Source organism: Mauremys mutica, chromosome 7 (genome assembly GCF_020497125.1).
Source record: "Mauremys mutica isolate MM-2020 ecotype Southern chromosome 7, ASM2049712v1, whole genome shotgun sequence".
Lineage (NCBI taxonomy): Eukaryota > Metazoa > Chordata > Testudines > Geoemydidae > Mauremys > Mauremys mutica.
In genome coordinates, this window is record NC_059078.1 from 93,290,032 (window position 1) to 93,312,044 (window position 22,013).

The 22,013-nt window shown below is 36.6% G+C and overlaps 1 protein-coding gene across 9 annotated transcripts in view; it reads right to left on the minus strand.

The window, feature by feature from the left end:
* Positions 1-22,013, minus strand: part of PRKG1 (protein kinase cGMP-dependent 1) — a 924,943-nt gene that overhangs the window by 42,427 nt on the left and 860,503 nt on the right. For all 9 annotated transcript variants that reach the window (XM_045024165.1, XM_045024169.1, XM_045024166.1 and 6 more), the window contains one exon: positions 5,722-5,818. In XM_045024165.1, coding sequence (XP_044880100.1) covers positions 5,722-5,818 — 97 coding nt within the window. The remainder of the gene's footprint in view (positions 1-5,721; positions 5,819-22,013) is intronic.

The window sequence follows — 22,013 nt, forward strand, 5'->3', positions numbered from 1 at the left end:
TTGTAAATTGCAAAGTTTTCAAAGCATTTCATTCACTAATCTTAAACATTTTTTTCAACCTACCAAGGCCAATTGGCAAAAACAAATATAACAGCAATCAAACTCTTTCTTCCTTATTCATTTGTTTCCTTTTCATATCCACCTATCCACCACAGTCGAGAAAATTAAGCAAAAATGTTAGGTTTGATAGATGTGCCACAGACAATACCTCATCATTTTTGGAACTCCATGTCATTCCTTCTGGGTAAAAGTTTCCATACAAAAACTAACACTCACAAAGTATTTTAATACAATGCTTTCAATAAATATTAAAAACCAGAGAAAGGCAAATAAAGAAAATCCACTTTCTGTAGTATTCAAGCCTAGTGTGACAAGCCACACTGTGTCATTCAAAGCCTTAAAATCATCTTCCTTGCCAATTACAGCATTCACAATACCCATTCTTTTTAAGGAAGGGATTCAGAACCTTCCAAGATAAAGCCCTTAGTTGTTTCCTTGTGTGCATATGTGTGCACGCGCACACACAGAAAGCTTGCTTTTTTTTAAACCTTGTATTCTTTGCAAACTAAAAAAGAGGGATAAAGAAAAGGCTGCTTATACAAAAACAGAAAGAATGTCTATGCACTTGGAAATATATCCAAATAAGTGTCAGAATCTCACTTCTGTCATCCTGTTGGAGTAAAATTAGATTTTCCCAAGCCAGCTAATTAATCAAGTAGGGCTGCTGGAAAGCCATAAAAAGGAGTATTTACAAGAATGCCTAGAGGTTGCAATAAATTTAATAGCACTCTAGAAATAATTCCATGGCCAGCTATCTCTTAAAATGTAAATTAGCATGCCCACACTGTCTGTTTAAAATCTGTTTTGTATAGACCCAATGCAGCCAAATTCTTAAACATATGCATAACTTTAACCATATGCCTAAGTCTATCCCATCTCAGCAAAGAAGTTAAGCATGTGCTTAAGTTCCATTGACAGTGTACACGCACAGTGTTAAACACAGAATAGTGCTTTGCTGAACTGAGACCTAAAAGACTAGACTAAATTACCCAGTTGTTTATAATTTGGTTTTCACAATCTTGGTCCTGCTAGTGAAGGCATGGGGCTGGACTCGATGACCTTTCGAGGTCCCTTCCAGTTCTAGGAGATAGGTATATCTCCAATTATTTATTTTTTATTTTTATTTATTTGTCTACATGGCACCGATAACAGGATGCCGCCCTTTGGCAGTGCTTTATACTTGAATATTAGGTATATTAACTGCTCACTATCAACTTATATATCCATGAAAATGGGACGTGGGAAAGATGAGCTTTTCATAGTCAATAGTTTTGATTGACATACAGGACCGAAAAAGTTGACTATAGTTTCAGATATGATGTCAAATTCGACAATGGTTTCACTCATGTCTATGATTAGGTGTGGAGCAGTGGTACTAATTTTGCAATTTTATAAACACAGCTTTAGAAATGTAAAACCTTTTTCTTTGCCATTCACCTGGCAAGGTCTCTGAGTGATAGTCAAGCATCTCTGAGGTGATAACAACATAAGGAACTGATTTTTACTCTCCTTGTGCTCAGTGCCCCTTCACTTGACTCGGTTTTCTTGCAGCTTTGAATTTATATTTATATTTATATTTCTAGATAAACTGATATACTTATTCCAATGCTGACAAGAATAACCTGTGTTTAAGTCTAAAATAAGTAGAGTTTGGACCAGATAGCTCTAAAAAAGGATTGAAATCAGGAGGAAACCAGAGAGCAATAATAACAGAAATAAATAAATGAGAAAATATGACCTGATGTTGGGGGGCAGGTGAACATGTGGTGGACCTTAATGGAAAATGACATTCTATGGGTAATAACATTCATTTAAATTTTAGGTCTCCCCAAAAGAATGAAAATGTGCAAGATATTTTTCAGAAAATAAGACAATTGTATTATTTTTCAGGGAAAAAAACACAAAAAGACATTTTTATTTTACATATTGTTTCTTTATATTTCATATCAATTTAATGTTCAGTAACTTGACTTCATACACCATATGCACAGATTGTTGCCTCAATGGAAGATGCTTAGATATAACTTTGATGAATGCCATGTAAGTAAATGAGTCAACAGTAAGATAGAGAGCTAGACAGCACTGAGAGATTTGCCTTTGTACACTACAGCTAGGCTTGGTCAAAAAGTTCCTTCTTTTTCCCCACAATGATATCCTAGGAGAATCAGCATCATTGTGTGAACTTTTTTTCCTGTTAGGTTATGTAATTAAAAACCTAGATATCTTGTTTTACTTCCTTTTCTCACACCCTTGGACAACTGGATACCAAGTTGTGGAAGATATTTCCTGGAGTAGTTTCTACCTACCTGGCAGACATTAGCAATGTATGAGGGTAGCTCTGGGAATGCCTCATGGTCTAATACATGTGTAGCTTGTGGGCTGTCTGAACAGTCCTGTTTATCTTTGATATATTTTGGACTAGGAATACAAGACACAATTTCAACTCTTTGTAAATAAGAACCCTTAGCTTACTTTGTCTATTTTATGGTTGTTCTATAAACTTGCCTCCAGGGCTATCATTCAGTCCGTATATTCCACCAGGTATCACATTTTTGTTGTGAATTCACGTTAGCGTGTAGTTATGTGCCTCTTATGTCTCTATTTGTCATATGACAAAACCTGCTATTTTTTGCATGTTTACATGTTAGTATTGCTTTAGCCATGCTTACTCCAGCTGAGTGCCCTACAATGTAAACACGGAATGGAATTTATTGGCAATTAACTCTGTAAGCAGTGCATGCTGAGATACAAAGTAAGTTTGAATGAATATATCTATTAAGTATTTTTCAGGGATGAATGCTCTGTTTATAATTTCCATTGGTTATATTGTCCCAGCTACATAGCATTAAACACTTCCATGTTCACTTGCAGTTCAAAGTGAAGCTCCAGCTCTTCCTTTTCTACCTCAGTGACACCATAACGGTATCAACATCAGAAGTCTATTAATTCAATAGCTGTTCTTTGTCTTAAGTAAAGTGAGCACTAGTTTGATCAGAAGTGTGTATTTTGGATGCACATATCAGGAAGAGTGACTGGGGAAGGGAGGACTGAGTTCCTAAGTGAATGCGTCAAACAACGTAGAAGCCAACAAACTGCCAGTAGAAGAAGAGTGAGAAAATTGGAATTCTTTAACAGTCCCTTTTACCAGTAGCCAAGAGTTCTTTAATGGTTCTATGTGGACGGAAAGAATTGGCATATGGTGTGTGCTTGATAGAAAAGCATAAGCTTAGTTTGGTTTTTGCTTAATTGAAATGTGCCATTCTTTTTATAACTAAGAAGACTGTCAATGGCTGGAATAGCAGTGACAACAACTTTGGAGCCTCTTCTGGTCTCTCCTTCCAATGAAAGACTTTGATAGATGCTTACTACAGAGGAAGTCTGTTTGGGGGCAAAGAAAAAGGACAAAAATGGCACCCATGATGATAAAAGTAATATGGAACAGAGGTTAGATATCTAACAAAAACTGTGCAAACTCCATGTATAACAATACAAGCCTACTGGAAATGTCTATTAACTTATACAGACAACAAAATTACACAGGAAAGACCACATCACCACATTTGACAGCTAAGATTTTTCATTACAGATGATTTTATATGACTACTACATTTCAACTTTTTGCTACAAAAAACACCAATCAATTCCACTCTAATCTCCATAGAATTGACAATTAAGTAACTGACTGTCTCGCCAAGAGACATGTATCTGCATCTACACTGACTCAAGGGATGAGCTCTCAAAACAGTCTAGCATTCACAGAGGTGTCTGGAGTATCATCCTTATATTTATACAAACCATATCTGAAAGTTAAACTACAGTCCAATAGTAACATTCTTGCTCTTTAGCCAGGATTTGAATCCCAGACATTCCAATTTCTAACCTCCTCACTGGGTACACTATTGAAGGGCTTAAAGTCACACCTTGGGGATGGGAAAGCTATCACCGCAAAAGTTGAGATTAAACTATAAACATTGTTCTTTCCAGTATAGTGCATTTTACTTGATCACAGTTTTTCTGGAGAAGCACAATAATTATAACATTTTTGAGCAACAAATTACACCTCTGCTACATGATGGCAAGCTTGTATAAGGCTTTCCTATGTTACATAGGCACTGAGGTTATAGCACCAATGTTGCTGTGTCTGCTCTTGTTTCTCAACCAAGTCCTGTTTTGCATACTATAATAGGTATTGACTTAGGTCCTGCCCACACGATATGACTTCTGACTAATGTTGTAACAGTTGGAGGCACAGACATCGTAACTGGCTATGAATAACACAGTTCAAATTATGTCCTAGTCCAGAAATCTTTACAGGATTAGAGTCCTAGAAACAACAACTCTAAAACTCCCATGAAGGATCATCTTTGGTTAAATTTTAATAAAAATGAAAGTCCAAAAACAAAATAAAAACAAACCAAATAAAACCCTCTCAAAAATAAAACCAAACAAATGAAACATATGTCATTCAATATTACAAAATGTTGAGACTAAGTTAAGATTGCTAAACTAACAGAAGTCAGGAGAGTCAAAGTTCTCATTGACACTCTGTATTCTGACCTGACATAACATATGAGCTATAGTCACAAGGCACAGCTAAATGATGTAAATCTGAGGGTCACAGTTTTAACATAGAACTTACTGGCTTTTAGCAACTTTCACAAACATTCCAGTGTTATTTTTACAATATTTCATCAGGAGTAATACAAATGCTGATTGACGGCTATATGTTTAACTGCTTTTTGTTGATTTTCAAGATCTAAGCACTAAGGGGTTAATGTAAAAATAGTGCTTTATCCCTATACTTTTATGAAATGGGGATTCCCATTCTTTTTTGTGATGGCATCAGTAACTCTGTTTACTGCACTGTACATAACTTATAGGAGTTCCTAACATACTGAACTAGTGTCGTATATCAGGGACTCCATGGTCAGCACAGTAAATAAACTAACCTCCAGTTACTAATATAAGTTTCTTATTCACTTGATATTTCAAATGGGTCATTCAACTGATAACATCTCATGTTTTCCCCTGCTTAATCTTTGCTTTTAATGAAAAAACTGTCCATATATACCAAAATGCACAGGTAGATTTTGCATCAGTTATATTTCTTCCTTACAAATTTTGCAAAGAACATTCTTCTATGAATTTCGGTTATTACAACTAAACCACATATTCCAAAATATCTACAGAATCCAGTTTTCTTGTTAATCAATGGCATTATTTGGCTCTGAAATATTTTGAAAAAATTTGTTTTTTTCAATTATTGCTAATTAAGATTTTAGATTTCTGTTTACATTTTATCTTTAACATTTCTATGTTCATCTATATCATTTTTTTAAATAAAACATGAGCTATGTTCATAGGTAGTACTGTTTAAACATAACGCTACACTGGAGGATGAAGGCATAATGAATGCAGCCCTTAGTGACGGGATTTCCTTAAGGTTAACTGCTTGAAGTTCATTCATTCCTATTCACTCTAAAATTTAATACAGCTTTCCTCAGTTACTGGACAATTTAGAATCCTGGAATGTAGTTAATTTACAGTAAATCAAATCCTATAATGAGGAACGATTAAAAGAGGGGAAAGACACATTTGTCCCAGAACAATACAATTATATAGACGTCAAAGTTATTTAAAAGACAAAGAAAGGTTACCTACCAGTTCAACTCGTCCAAAACCTCCAACTCCAAGAGTGTCAATGATGTTGAAATCAGACAGTTTCAGGTTGGCGAAGAAGGCAGCTTCGGCTTCATATCTGGATTTTTTTATGTGAAAAAATGGAAATTTCTTAGAGGTGCAAACCTGGGTATTGCATAAGATTGTACCTGAATGGCATGAGTGTGGAACAGGATTTACCTGTTTAACTTCCATCTTGTGTCAAAGTCTGTGTTTGTTCACACTCATAGTTTTGTTGGTCCCAATTGTAAAGTACAATATATATTTGCACTTTTCCCCCCAAAGTAGGAAAATCAAAGTTTCTACTGTGTGTCTATAAAACAAATTTTTTGTACTGTAATTCAATTCCAGTTATCAGTTGAATGCTACATTTTGACACTTCCTGTTAATCTTCTGCTGAGGACTGTTTTGCCTTTTAGTATTTCTGGAAGATAAAGTCTCTCATATGGGTTTCCCTTATCCACAGGCTGGCCGTAGTTTCTATAAATGTTTATTGAAAGTAGCAAGATCATTAAGGTCCCTGGAGAGCAATCACAGCCAAGTTATATGAAATCAGATCCAATAAGCTGAGGGCTGGCGTGCCAATGTCTGAAATGAATGACTTCAGACACATATTAACATTCCTAAAAATGTATCTTCACTTCTTTTATATTTATAAGCATATTTAGAGCAGAAATTCCCAGCTAGTATCTGACAGTCCTGAAGCTCTCTCTTTAGCCTGTGTACAAGTGGCTTGCAATAAAAGTTCACAAAGCACTAACTATGCAAGCATGCAAATCTGACACATGCAAGCCTGCCAAAATAAGCTTCCCACAAATATACTTGTGAATATGAATCCCTTAAAATATCTCCTTGTTGAGGATTATGGTATTTTTAGAAGGCTCAGAAGGCAGATGGATGAACAGGATCCACCCGCTTAATAAGGAGGCATTCAGTTGCCAAAGAAGTCCCTAGTGCATGTGCACAGGCAAATGCAACCTTTGACATTCAGGAACACAGAATTGTATGTGAAAGTAATGTTGACAGGATTATGAACACAAGCATGCAGGGTAGGAATTGTTTAGTGAGTTTACCGATATACAATATTTAATTTTATGCCCATATTTTGCATTTAGAGGATCCAAATAACCTACAAAGTGCTATTTCATGATAACATAACAAGTAAGCATGGCTCACTACAGATAAGGTTTTAATATTTTCTGATAATAATACAGTCATGATAAAATGTCATAATGTTACTGATGATCATATACACCTATCCATCCACCTATCTTTTTAATGTAGCTAATCTATCTATCTAAACTGTCAGGGCTGTCACTGAATAATCTAATCTAATTCAATAATGGAATGTAACTGATTTACTCCCACCTTATTCCCCTCAAGCCAGCATTCGTTATTCTTTTTAAAAGTGAAAGGACATTGGGAGGGCAGGGAAAGCAGGAGTTGACCTGTTCCAAGGTAACAGAGGAGCAGAAAAAGAGGGATGGGGGTGGGGAAGGTGTTTGGAGTGGCCATACATAACAAAGTCCAAATTAAAACATAATACAAGGCAATCCTATCTTGTGGTTTGTATGACAAATTAGTTGAGTTCTGCTTTATTATTTATAATGTCGTCAGATTCTCTCAATAACCTTGAGCCTATGGCCATAGCAGTCTGACTGCATCTGATATTGGAAGCTAATCAGTGCTGAGTCTGTTTAATACTTGGAATAACCTTGCATGACATGTCTGCTTATTGATTATTTTATACTAGCCATGATGTGCATATTAAACTGACAACATAAAAACTAAGTAAATAAAAGGTCTACTTCTAAATCTAATTTCTAAATAACAAAGAACAAATTACATTAGCAGTTGCAATCCAGTCAGGAAGATGTTACTTCAGTCTGGCTGCCTGGACGAATTTAAACTATAAATATACCGGTATTACAGTTTGTGACTTCAAATGGTGTAGCTCTTTTGGCTGATTTGCTACATTTAATAGTTTCTAGGGTTTAGATGTAATGGTAGGGCTGAGATCCTGTCAAGGATTTGCGCCCTAGTGTTGAACCAACTGATGGAATGCTTCCCATTGCCAAGACACAAAGCACCACATTAGCCATCCTGCGGCAGGAAGGAGCAAGACAATGTGGTGACTGGGTTTATCAAATGAGGAGCTCTATATGCATTAAGCCAAGTCATTTATTCCACAACATAGGACATGTGATATGCACTTGGGGAGTGCCATGCTGGCCAATCCATGATGTCAGGGAGGCATAGGATCCAGCCCTCTTCCCCAGTCCTGGGAAACTTGATTGGATTTCTCCAATGCTGAGGAAGCAGAGGATCTGACATGCTAAGTGCATTTTTTCAAATGTTGTTAAGGCCTCCACGATCAGTTTTTGCATAGGAAAGACATGGAATAAATCGTTTTCATTTCTATAATGCCTTTTATGCTGAAAGACTGTAAAGTGCTCCATAAACTGTGTACAGTTCATTTAATTCCACTTGAGAGGAGAAAGCCTGCCCCAACATCCCAAAATAGAGTACAGACGAACAGGTGCTCTTTCTGATTCTTGGGTATTCCGTGAACCCTCTTTAAAACCCCCAGTACAAAAGAGCATTTTGCAGCAAGCATATATCCTTCATCTTCCCGTGTAGAGAGTCACAAAAATTGATGCTCTAATGGCAGCTTTTAAATTGGGCTTTCTCTCTTAATAAAAAAAATTAATTAAAAATATCTTTAAGCTTCTATGATGCATTATTTAATTTTTCTTCTTTTTGGCTAATTTTGTTTGGTAAATAGCCTGGTCTTCTACGGTCAGTTCAATGAAGACTGCAAAGCAAATTTTGTACAGTGTGCCAGATACTTTGTCATGGGCATTATAGAAAAGAAAGAAATGAATTATATATATATTCTGAAACAAAAATATATGTAAAAGAAAGTGTACAGACCAGACAACAATCCTATTTGGTCTAACAATGATAATTACGCTCTAATTCTGTTTCATTCCTAAAAGTAAAGGTCAAACTCTAATCCCATTCAACCTCCAATAAAAGAAGCAGACTCTCATCCTATTCAGTTTCTTAAGGAAAATTATTTAGGGCCAAATTCTGCCCTTATATATATGCATGTAAATCCTTGAAAAAATTGAAGTCAGTCTGGAGAAACTTCACTGAAGTCAGTTACTTCAGATTTCCTGGATGTCATTTAAAAAAAGATTGGCCCACAGGCCATGGAAAGCTTTCCCTACATATCTAAGGAGAAAATTTAGCCCCTACCTCTAACAGTCAAAGATTTGCATTGGGTTTTAGCTGTACAGCTAATTTTAACAGGAGTCAGATAGCTCAACACTGGAAAAACCTAGCAGTAAATCTATAATGTAATTTAAACAAAAATATCAGAGTGAGAACATGCCTGTTCGTGCCATAAATTAGGAATCAACCCTTTATCCTAGTTGCCCTTAATACCAAGGATATGACTTTAATCTACTTTCTTCTTATCCATTAATTTGATTGTGTGCTGCTTTCTAAACCAAAAACGGAATGATACTGGAGTATGCACTCTCTCAGAAACAGGTTCAGTCACACTACTAATGGCAGATAATGGGCAAATATAGTACGTTCAAACCATTCTGTCTTCAACATTGAAATAGGATTTCTCAATTTCATGTAAAAGAGAAGCAGTATCTTATACTTTTACCAACTACATGTTACATGTTATTCTATAGTGAATTTGCTTAATTCAAAAAATATTCTCCAAAGTGTATTTAGTCATAAAGGATTAGGAGGGCAGTTCAATGAGAACAGATACATGTGAAAGTTAAATAATATATGTAGACAGACATGTCTTGTTTCGGGCAGTTCAAAGAACCAGCTGCTGACAGAGACATCCAGGTCCTTGGGAACCACCCCAGCAGGGACAGGTTGAAATGCTAGTGGGATGTTTATTACTCATGCTCTAGTGATAACTAGTGTGATGTACAATCTGAAATAACTTGAATCTCCTTGGAAAAATATACACATAAGTTCTGCTCATATTTCTTAACGATTTCCATGCCAAAGATTCTAAAACCTTTCTCCAGCTGGCATGGCAGAAGTGTTTGAGGTAGGTTAGAGGAGAAGGTTATACACTAACTATCTGGCCTTGTAAATAAGGTCTCCAGGTTTGTTTGAACTGGCCATGATCCTTTTTGACCTCTGGAAGGGTTGGTGACAGCCATAAAAATAACATTTAGTTATATAATTTAATAAAGTAATTAATGTATAGAGGTACAATGAGCAGCCACAGAGAGGTGAAAATACAAAAGAAAAAAAGTGGATTGAAATTTTTCAAACAAAAAAAAGTTGATGTGTCAAATGTGCAAGGGGGAGTTAGCTTATTCTTAGTGAACATGGATTCTCACCAAAGTATTCAGCTGATAGGAGGAAAAAACCCAAACATGCCTTATAACCCAAGTTATCCATGCAAAGCAACCAAACTTCTTTTAAAGCATTTTCAAGAATTTAGGCAGCAGGAGATGAAGGGAGTTAGGCAATCAACACCTACTTAATTTCAATGGGAACTGTCTGCCCAACTCCCTCAAAATCTTTTTTTCCTTAGATAAAGATAATATCTCCTATTAAAAGAGTGAGAGATTCTCTTTGTCTTTGCAAACATTTAGGCATCTAATCTCCTTGCCTTGGATATTTAATGTCCATTTATGTTAGAGATGGACAGAAAATAAAACATAAGTTCAAGTTTGACGGAGACAAAATCTCATGAGCTGTTCTACTAAGATTTTTTGCAAATCTGCATAAAAGCAATTTTGCCACCTTATTTCTTCTGAAATCTCAGGAAAATGGTTATCCTTTTGATATCTCAGAAAACAAAACAAATACTAGAAATCAGGCTTCTTCTGGTTCTTGTTTTGGCAGGTTTTGGTCTGGGGGCTTGTATCCAAACCACCTCCTTCCCAAAATTCAAAGAGTTCCAATCAATGTCCTGATTTTATAGCACATTTAGTATTAACTGAAGTTATATGTTAAAAAAAAAGTTGTCAAGAGGCCCCAACCTGTTGCTGGTCACTGTGCAGAAATCCCATTGCACAGAATTTCCCATTATTTTCAAACAGCAGTCACTGAATCAAGCCGTAAGTATTTGTATAACACATGTTATGCAGGGAAGATGTGGTGAGGAAGGCGTTTGGCCATTTGCATAGCATGTTGGAATGTCCACTTTCCAACTATTTAACTAACAGATTGCTGCATAAAAACACAAAGAATTACTTTGAAATAAATTTTAAATAGGACTTGAAATGTATCAAGAGTCACCACAATCTTAATCACTCAGGCACTCAAAAAAGAAAGAGAAAATGACACAAGAACAGAAATTTGTAATTACCCTATTATTTAGTTTTACTGAGCTGGCTAATAAATGAATTTAATGTGTTGGGAAACATTAGACATCTGTTACTAAGCAGTCATCTCCAATACAAAACTTGGCTTAATTCCATGTACACTGCCAACTAGATGTAAATTGTAACCAACTGGGAGCCAACAATAAACTCACTGAAACTAATAAAATGACTTTAAAGAAAAAAAAAAGAACTTCTGTGCCTTTTTCAATGATATCCATTTATTCAATGGCTAATTTCTTTGGTTTTACATTCCATTTTATTGGCCAGCTGAATTGTTTCCATACTCTAGCTATTTTGCCATCCTCAGTGCAATTTTGCAAAAGAGATTTTTGGACTCATTGCAGAATGTTAGATAAACTAGTTTTCTAGCATCTGGATGACTCTGTTCAAGTCTGGCCTACAGTAGGTCACATATGTAGTGTAATAATATGTAATAAGCTTTATGATCTCAACCTATTTAACTGGCACAGGACAATACCCCAAAAGCAAAACAAATTTCCAAACAATTAATATTGCTTGCTCAGTAAGAGTCTAGAACTGCAATAAATTGGATCTGGGGTGGGCACATTTGTAGGACTAGTGCAGAAGGCTCCAGGAATCAACCTGTATTTTAATCAGAAAAACATTCAATAACACAACCTAAATAAAAAAAAATATTCACAGTTTAGCTCCCTCTTCGTAGTAGTCAAAAAGAACATTTTAGCTCTCTATGAGTACTCCGCTTAAAGAATGTAATTTAAATAATCTATGAGACAGTGAAACAAAAGTTTCTTTATTCTGTGCATTGTGACCTTAACTATCTCAATTTCAATATAATTGAACTGACCTTTAATTTGTTGTGGTTTATCATTTCGAACTGATTTTCATGTGCTTTAAAGAAAAGCTTTGTAAAGTGGCATACTTGCCATCTTTAATATTAGTTTTCTGCCACTGGAATACTTATACATGTGTTGTGCAGAATTAGAGGTACACTAGTGGGATGTGTTTGGTCTAAAAGGAGACTGATGCATAATTATTATGATTTGTTTCAGAAAGCAAGTTACACCTAATCTCCAACCTGGGTGAAATCCTGGCCTCACTGAAATTAATGGCAAAACTTTTATTGACTTAATTGAGGTCAGGATTTCATCCCTATAGAATCTTGTGTTTGTGTTACACAGGGAGCAGAAGGAAAGCCATTGCAACTTACGGTCATCTGTAAGGCCCCAAAATACTTTAACAGATGTAGCTGTAAATATATGAATGGATTCCATTGAATACATTAGGACTTTTCTGGATTGGATTTGTGTACACCAGTTGGTAAATAGAAGTGCAATTGTAGGCATTGGGGGATTAAATTCAAGCAATGAATATTCCTATTTGTTAGTAATGTAAACAAGAGGTAAATTACATTATTGTTTCCATTCCCACTGTATTATTGACTGTCCAATTTTTTGTAATGTAGTTTAGGATATTTATTTAAAGGTCAAATTTCAAATATTTTATTTCTACTATATGTGATTTACCCTTGGAGAATATGGAATTTATGAACGAACACATGGGCAAAAGCAAAAAATAAACGTCTCATGTCAGTTTTGCATGAGATCCTTACCTTCAACTATGCCCTGTTTGTGTGGGGCACAGACGATAAATCAACTCGCACACCTTAGTCACATTCAGGCAACAGAGAGAAGTACGGAAGATCGACAGAATATATTACAAGCAGCATGATCCAGAGCCTGGAAATGCCTGTAAGCAGATTCTTGAGAGGCATTTTGTGTTTCTTTATAAGGCTGAACAGCTGCAGAGGTGTTGTCAGTCATCCTCTCAGAGCTCCCACCCCATGTGTGGGTACCAGTGATCTTCTATCGTATGCTCAGTGTGTTGGTCATCTTCAATATTACATACAGCTGTTGGAGATGTCCCTTAATGGACCATTGTAGTACAAAGAATTATGAAGATGATATTGCTCTTTCAGGATTCAATCCTGCAAGGTGCTGAGCATCCCCAGCTCCCACTGGCTTCAATGGGATCTGAAGGACCTCAGCACCTCCCAGAATTGACCCTCAAGTTATCATTAGGTTCAGTGATGGCTGAGATGTCCAAGTCTGAATACAAGAGGCAACAGCAGTAGACTGAATTTTCCTGAGTGGAAAAAAACACTTGTATAGGTAATGTCTATGTTTTGTATCTCCTATCTCCAGGTACCCATTAACTGATTTTAGATGCTCTTTCATGGCACAAAAATGCCCTTTCATACAGACCCCTTTTGAATGAACACTGCCATTGGTAAGATAAAAATGTCAAGAAAGAGGCCTTTACTTCAATTATTTTACTGACAAATATATAGTAGTTATATAGTAGTACAGAAAACTGTATTTATTTTTATGGCCCATCAAATCATACTAGTAATGTCCCATTACATCAGATTAGTTTATTAGTTCATTTATTAATACAGTATCACAAAATCATATTGGGACTTCTCCATTTATAGGAAAAGACAAAATGATTCTAACAAGACACTGCACTGTTAGATAAAAAGTAATGACACAACAAGACTTTGACATTCCCTTATTGAAGGATTGTCATTTTTGTCCACTACAGCCCCTAGTGCTGCTGACCAGAAGGGGCTGGCCTGTTACTGCTATGATTCTGAACAGGACCTTTTGGCCTTTCCATATGCATATGGAACAGGAGACATTCTAGTATGTCCATACAGTCCATTGTCTGCAATTATTTGCTGTCCTCATGGTAGACCATATCTACAGGGGACAGACATGAGCAACACTTGGAATAAAAACAGATCTTTACTTAATAAAACAGCAACAGACAGGTATTTGCTGCACTCCCAGCAAGAGCACCAAAGAGTAACAAAGACGAAATCATCACATTAATCTTTCACCCCAATCTTACTTTTTCATAAATATTAAAGGAAAGGGAGAAGGAAATATATATTAGCAGGAAAAATATTCTAAAAGAAGAGTATAATAAAACCTTTCTTTAGTTCAGGTCTCCTTCTTCCAGACCAAGATCCTTCTGAGGTCAGCAGTGCAGTGGCTTTAATTCCTGGTTTAGCTGCTACCACTTCATTTTACCCTTTTTACTTTCTACTGAAAATCCAAATCAGAGAGATTATATTTGGATTTTTAAAAGCAATGAATAGTGAGCTTGTTGTGCTTGCGGCAACTATGCAATTAAAAGTTACAGCTTCACAGACAATTGCATTAAAAAGAAAGGTTTTCTTTCTTTCCAAGTTAATGTTGCTAAGGTTATGCATTTTGATTTAACCTACCACCACCTTAAATTACAGCGTACTTGCCTTTAATGAATTCAAAATCAGGAGAAATAGCATACCTCCTAGTTTAGATTTTCTAACAGAAAGTGAACATTTGAGTTGCAGCTAAAAGAGACATTAAAGCTATGGCATCACTAACTTCCTCTGGAAGGGGAAGGAGATCTGAAATTAAAAACATAAAGTTAAAAACTAACAGAGAAGTGATTTTTCACTAGAAAAAATATTTTTATTTATTTTCAAACTACATTACTTAGGAAGTAGAATTATTAAGTAATAGGCATGTAGTATCTATGTTCACAATTGGTTCATAATAATTTTAATGTTTTTGAACAATTCTAATACTCAGACAAATGAATAAGTCTGAATTCAAGGACACTGCAGACTAGGTATTGTATTTTACATAAAACTGCCATTGAATGCACTCAGGTTTATCTTAGATACAATAACCTAGAATGCTCTTCTTCTATTATTTATGTGCAAAGTCATATCTTATTTCTAAATAAATAAATAAAAATAATAGCAGCTCCTTAGTAAAAGGATTATGCCTAACAGTACTTTACACACGTTATGACTAGAAGTTAGTAAGAGTATATCCAAGAGCAGGTCTACACTAAGGGCGGGGGTCGAACTAGGGTACGCAAGTTCAGCTACGTGAATAGCGTAGCTGAACTCGAAGTACCCTAGTTCGAACTACTTACCCATCCAGACGCCACGGGATCGAAGTCCGCGGCTCCAAGGTCGACTCCGCCACCGCCGTTTGCAGTGGTGGAGTACCGGAGTCGACCGGAGCGCGCGGGGAGTTCGAACTATCGCGTCCAGATTAGACGCGATAGTTCGAACTCCGAGAAGTCGAACTCACCGCGTCGACCCGGCAGGTAAGTGTAGACTAGCCCTAAGGGACCTTCCTTCTCTGGATAAATAATGTGTGGAGAGTACTTGATCAGCCTTAATTGAAAAATAAACCTGACAACTCTGCAAATGAAGTGAGAAAGATTGCCAGAAATGGCTCATCTCATCCTATTGTTTGCTAAGTCGATAACCTGCTCTCCTCTGAAGTGAAAAAATACATTATTCTTTTCAAAAGGCATCACTGGTTTTGCTTTTGTCTGAGTCCAAATTCAACCTGTTGGCAGGAAAAAATGTGTATTATGATTCTGAAACTCCTCATTGTAACAAGATGTGTTTAGGTGGCTCACACACTGTTTACTGCAGTCTTACAAAATTCTATCTGCCCATTTAAATAAATACTTTATTAAAATAAATATTTTTTTTGATGGGAGAGTAAAATTTTTTATTATCACCCTAAATGTAAAGTTTGGGGAATAGATTTTGTGTCTGACCAATTGTCATGACAATTTTGCAATTACATTAAAAAACAACAGAGCAATTCACTGGGTCAGTCTTACCGTACGGACAGACAAAGCAAATCCAAAGCAAATCTTTGGTCACAGTATTAATGGGTTTACTTGCAGTCCTCAAATAAAATTGGTAACTTCCTTAAAATGTTAAACTGTACATTCAATACGTCTGAGAACAACAGAAATTTTAATGCAATCAGTTCAGACACCAAATATATTTGACGTAAGAAAATCCATACAGTGCATGCCTTTAACATGAAACAGAATTTAAGCTCTACTCTAGGATGAGATTTATTGTGCTAACTGAACAAGAGTTCACAAAAGATAATTCACACCAATTCCTCCTGCTATTATAAATTCTATAGCTATCATATGGAATGCTATTGACAGAGGATGGGATTTTCAATATGCCTTAAGGGAGTTAGGCACCCAATTTCTATTGAAAACCAATGGGAACTTGATGCCTGAACTCCCTTAGGTGCATTTGAAAATGCCACCCAGAATAGTTATATCATGTACTTACAGTATTCAATGCTGAATTCTGTCCTGCTACTCACGTAGGCTGAACAGCCCACCTTCTTTCTTGGGCATTTGGTGAGGAGATGGATTGCTGGGATGGGGAGGTAGTGAGATTGCTGATAGGTGTTGATGTTAAGGGGGGTAGGGTTTTTTTTTCCCTTGGGCAGTTCATTGAACCTACTGAAATGACTTAGCATGGGGAATCATATCTGCACTGATGCTGACTCCAGTGAAGAGCTGAAGAGGAGAGCATCAGTCCCTGATCTTAGGACTGCCAGAGCCAGTTTAGTCCAAGACAGATGTTAGGGCAGACTCGAGGGCTGTGTCCTGGCTATAATCAAACCTATGGGTACCACTGGAAATAGCCTGGGCTTAGAAAAAACTCAAGGGTCCTGTAGGATGTGGTGGAGAGCTGACTATGCTGATCTTTTGGGGAAACTCTTACACCGGGGATATTTTCCAAGGGGCAATGAGCATACAGTGGCATTGTTGAGCTTTTACAGTGGTGAAGTCTATATACAAGAGCTGCAGTGCCTACATGAATTCCCCATAGTATGTCATGAAATATTATTTTCAGTTTAATAAAGTGCTCAGTGTTTAGAATGGGTACTCAAATAATTCAAATAAATGAAATATGAAATTCCCTGGGGTTCAATGGAACTTTATCTATCTAACTAAAAGAATACACTCAGTAATGTTCCATATATATGTGACTGATTAAATAGGCAGTATCTTCACTTTTATTTAGTACTTTTATTTTCTTTAGAACAATTAAACAGAACACTGCTGTTGACATTGCAACCAATTCATCCATCCAACAGTTGCTTTATCACTTTCGGTATAACTCCTATTTCCAGCAATTTAAAACTCAGCCATAAACATGTGATGCCAGCTGGAGTTTGCCAGGCAGGGTTCGGCCCTGGAGCCAATTATTTTTTGCCATGTGCAAAATTTTTAAAAAACATCATATTGATTTTTAAGAGTGCCGAGGCCTGCTCTGAGACTTTTGCTACTGACTTCATTAGAAACTAGACTAGACCCAGAAAATTTAAAACAAAACAAAACATGAAGCTTATAACAGTTTCCAACAAATTTTTGCACTTCTCAAATAGCACAATTTTAGCCCTTACTAGGAACAAGGGATTTTGATTATTTTAATTAAAATAGACGAGTTAAAATTTGAACATCGTTGGTAACAAGACATTTTTAATTACTTAATTTTAATAAAGACATTTTTCTTAACACTGTATCTTTCCATAATACGAACCAAGGACCAAAAGGCTACAGAGCATCTGATACACTCTACTGTGTCAATTTTATATACACCTCTACCCCAATATAACGCTGTTCTCAGGAGCCAAAAAATCTTACTGCGTTATAGGTGAAACCGTGTTATATCGAACTTGCTTTGATCCGCCGGAGTGCGCAGCCCCACCCTTGCCGCTTTACCACGTCGTATCCGAATTCATGTTATATCAGGTTGCGTTATATTGGGGTAGAGGTGTACATACCTGAATATATGAACATATAAAAACCTCAGTTTTTGGATTGTAAGGGTGTAAGGATGCCTCTGATACAGTTCCTCCCTCTGGTAGGTTCATTTTGCTTACTTCTACTGCTAAAACAACCCTGCAAAAGATATTTTTGACCCTGTCTCTGGCTAGTTCATAAAGGGCCAGGTCCAAAGACCATTGAAGTCAATGGGAAGATTCCCACTGATTTTGGATCTGGAGTCCATGCTGGACAAGTGCAGGTGGGGGTTGACAGAACAGCCTTTCACAGGGCTGCTGAGATTGGCGCTTTGAGTCTCAGGGTTAGGGCTGGCTGGAAGCCAGATTTTTTGTTTCTCAGGATTTTGAAAAAAAAAATCTGTTCAGAAATGGATCAAAACCAAACATTTTTGAAATTTCCTGTGAAACAAAATTCTGAAAAAATACTGTTTGGGATCAACTGAAATTTTTGTTTAAATAAAATCAGTACATTTCATTATGATTTTGACTTGCTTCATTTTATATTATAAAATTAAAAAAAAAAAACCAACCCTGAAACAAACATTTTCTAATGGAAAACTGTAACACATATTTTCAGTTTTGTCAAAATGGACACATTTCCATGAAACATTTTGCGTTCAAGGAATCAGCAAAATGTCTCGCCTGCTTTACTCATGATGCAGGAAATAAGCTGAGAGGAGCAGGGCCTGCAAACTGTTAAGGACAATGTGCCCAGCGTACATCACCTGCAGCTGGCTGGGAGAGATACTGTTTTATTAGAAACCTCAGACACATTCTGTGCCAATGGCTGGTCATCAAAGCTGCCCCTGCTATCACTTTCTCAATGCTGGTGTTAAGCTCTCTCAAGTGAGCCATTAGTCCTGTTTGGCAGAAGTTAAAAAATGGCCACTATGCACATAATTTATTTTCACTGGATTACATTTAAGCCTCTATTCCCTGGCCATACCTAGTCTCTACTCCCGGTAAAGATGTTTTCCTTTTCCTCAGCCATCCTTGGTTCAACAGGGGTATAGTGTTAGACTAATATTGCAGAGAAATGTGTGCAGGGCTCAGTGATATGGTAAGCCTGTCTGCACAGAAGATGAGCATAAACTGAGAGTGCAGTGCTACCGCTTTGGCTTTATGAACTGTTTAGCACTGCACAGTGGCCTCCAGTATCCCTATTGAGTGCAACAGAGCTGACACAACTGTCAGTGGCAGTATCACTGTAGGTGACAGCTCTACTAGTACTTGTTGCAGAGTATTGTTTGCAATTGCTGAATCCATTTCCATTCCTCTAACTATAGTTAATGGAACACAACAAATATTAAATTCTGACTTAAACCCACAGGTTAAATTCCTTTTAAAAAATCTCTTCACTTCTCAATGCTGCAGCTTGCTAGCAACTTCCTTTGGGAAGAGAGGAATCCAGGCCTTTTAGGCAGATGGATTTGAAGGAGGGCAAGATAGCAAGAGATTGACATAAACTGTATTAGCTAGGACTTGGCCACTGGGCATTTTCATTAGTATTCAGTGAGAGGCATGATTTTAGTGTCCAGGTATTACTGCAGAGTCTAGTATTCAAAATCTAATTTTTAAATTATCAGAATGAAGTAGTAAATTAAGTCTCACATTCTCAGTATTAGGCTCACTAGTTTTACCAGCTCCCACCTGTACTCGAAAATCTCAGGACTGGGAGGTAATTCACTACTCACCACCCATTCATCAATTTTGTCTTTTCTATAATTGAGTGTGCATATGAAAAACATATTTGGAAGATAGGGCTTCAAGCTTTCTTCCCACCCTCCCATTTGATTTCTATAGAAAAAAAATCCGTAGGGAACAGGACTGAAGGAAATTAATATCATTTAGATGAATAAAGAAATATCTGAAGACCACTATTTTTGCCATTGGAATGCACCAAATGGTATCTCCACTTAAAAGAAAGTTCCAGGGGAAAGTACTAGAATCCCCTACACAGGCAAATACAAATGAAACATATTTAACATTGTTACAAACATTGAGACACCTCCACCCATCCTGAACTGCTGAGGAAAAATTAATCTCTATCTCATCAATCCTTGTCTTGTGGTTAAATAATATATTCTACCAACCTGCAGGGATTGGGGAAATGGGAAGAGGACCTACCTAAAAAGTGATCTATGAAGACACCTATCCCCCCATCTGACTCCTTTGGATGGCCATGCCACCTAAGCCAATAGAGTTCTAACCAGTGTTTGTACAGATGAGTTTCTGTGGGTTTGAGGGAGAGGTGAGCCTGATGCAATCTCTCTCTCTCCCTCTGTCAGTTTTGGACCCACTACAACAGAATTTCTGCTACTCTGATACCCTCCTTGCTGCACAACAGAAGAGAGGATATAGCCTCTAATCTATACAAATTGGGTATCTACTATTTTCCCGCATAGCAAGTTTATCTCCCAAGGACATTTTATTTGAAATTGCTTGAATGTTTTGTTAAACATTTAATCTAATTCACCTGGTATAAATTTCTGTTTCTTTCTGGATGTGCTGAGAATCTGCTTGATCCTTGAAATTAATCCCTGAATACTATATGCCATGTATAATTCTGTCCTTACCCCATATATTATTCTCAATGTGAGATGGTTGTATATATAGGTGAGAGAATTCTGTACTTTGACTTTAGTTACGAGGTACTTACTTTGATTATGACAAGTACTGTGCTCTTTACTGGCAAATCTATCACCTTAAGAATAACTAAGATCAGTAAATAGACTAAGGCAAGTGCCTGACACCATACTTGGAAGAAAAGCAAAATACTTATTCTAAGGTAATTTGCAGCAGTTGGCAAGGAAAAGATGTATTGGTGTTAAAACATTAGCTAACACCTCCTCAATAAGTAGCATCTAGTCTCAAGGAAAAAGCAGTATAATTACAGCATCCAATTGGTCAAATCACAGTCATTTTGTTCAGTTAATTCTGTTCTTTTTTGTACTGCTTTACAAAATCTCAGGAATTTATAAATGTATTGCATACTGCTGATTAGAGCCTGTGAACTTAAAATCTGCTCATCTAAGCACGTAAACACTTGATGACCCCCTTGTTTCTAGCCTGAACGTAAAAAGACTGCACTGCTTGCATAAGTAAATGTTCACCATGGCAACAGCAATGCTCTGATGAAGAACTTGATTGCTTTTTAAAGAAAAAATAAAAAAAAGGAAAGAAAAGAAAAGATCAGATGCCCTCAGCCTCGTTTTCATGACCTCTTGATATTATATATATATATATATATATGTGCAACTTACCATGTTCTTCATTAATTACTTATCGACTGAAGTCACACAGGTATCAAGTAATACTGCATGACTGGATTTCTGCTCTGGGAGTGTTATGTGAAACAGCCATATTATCCTGTTCATCATTTAAAGGTTTTCCTTCAAAGACAAAGACTTACTTGCTAAAGATTGATTCAACACGTAGTTGTCAACTGCCAACCCATGGTCTTACCTATCAAGGCGTGCTGAGAGACATTTCCATGTACCATGGGCTTCATAATCTACTGTAAATTCCTAAGCAGACCTGGATTTATCATAAGAGTGTTACAATTTTGCTTTAGTAGATACGAAAATATGGGTGGGAGTCTGTGGTTCCTGACAAGCTTCAGCAAAAGGGCACCAATGAGAATTTTATTTGTTGTATTAGGGTTCAGAAGTTTCCAAAACTTTATTTAATACATTTAAATCCTTCATTCATTCCACAGATGAAGCAGTATTTCAGTCACTTTGGCCTTGCTGCTGAAAGCTCCAATGGCTGAAACATCAGTAGATACCTGGAATAAATGACGTGTTTTAAATTTTGGAAACATTTTAAAACCCTCAGGGACAGAGTAAGTCTCTCTCTAGTGAACTTCTGTGACATCTTCTGAGATGATTAGGAAAACATTGGTTTTCTAATAGAGCTGCTAGTAGTGTTCTTCCACTGCACCCTGTATCAAACAGTGAAGCTGTTTTAAAAAATATTTGCTGAAGAACCTCAACTATTCAAAATATGACAAAAAGTTTGTATTATATAAATATTTTGGACAGGCTTGAAACATCCTTTCTAAAAGGCAAGGTAGGATATTTGCTGAAGGCATAATGAGAGTCAAACTCTTACTGATCAACAGTAAGTTCACATGAATATTCTTTTAACTCAACAATACCAATAGCCTACTGTATCACAGTATAACAATGTAATTCATGTAATGGCACACAGAAATCACATACCATCACTAAAC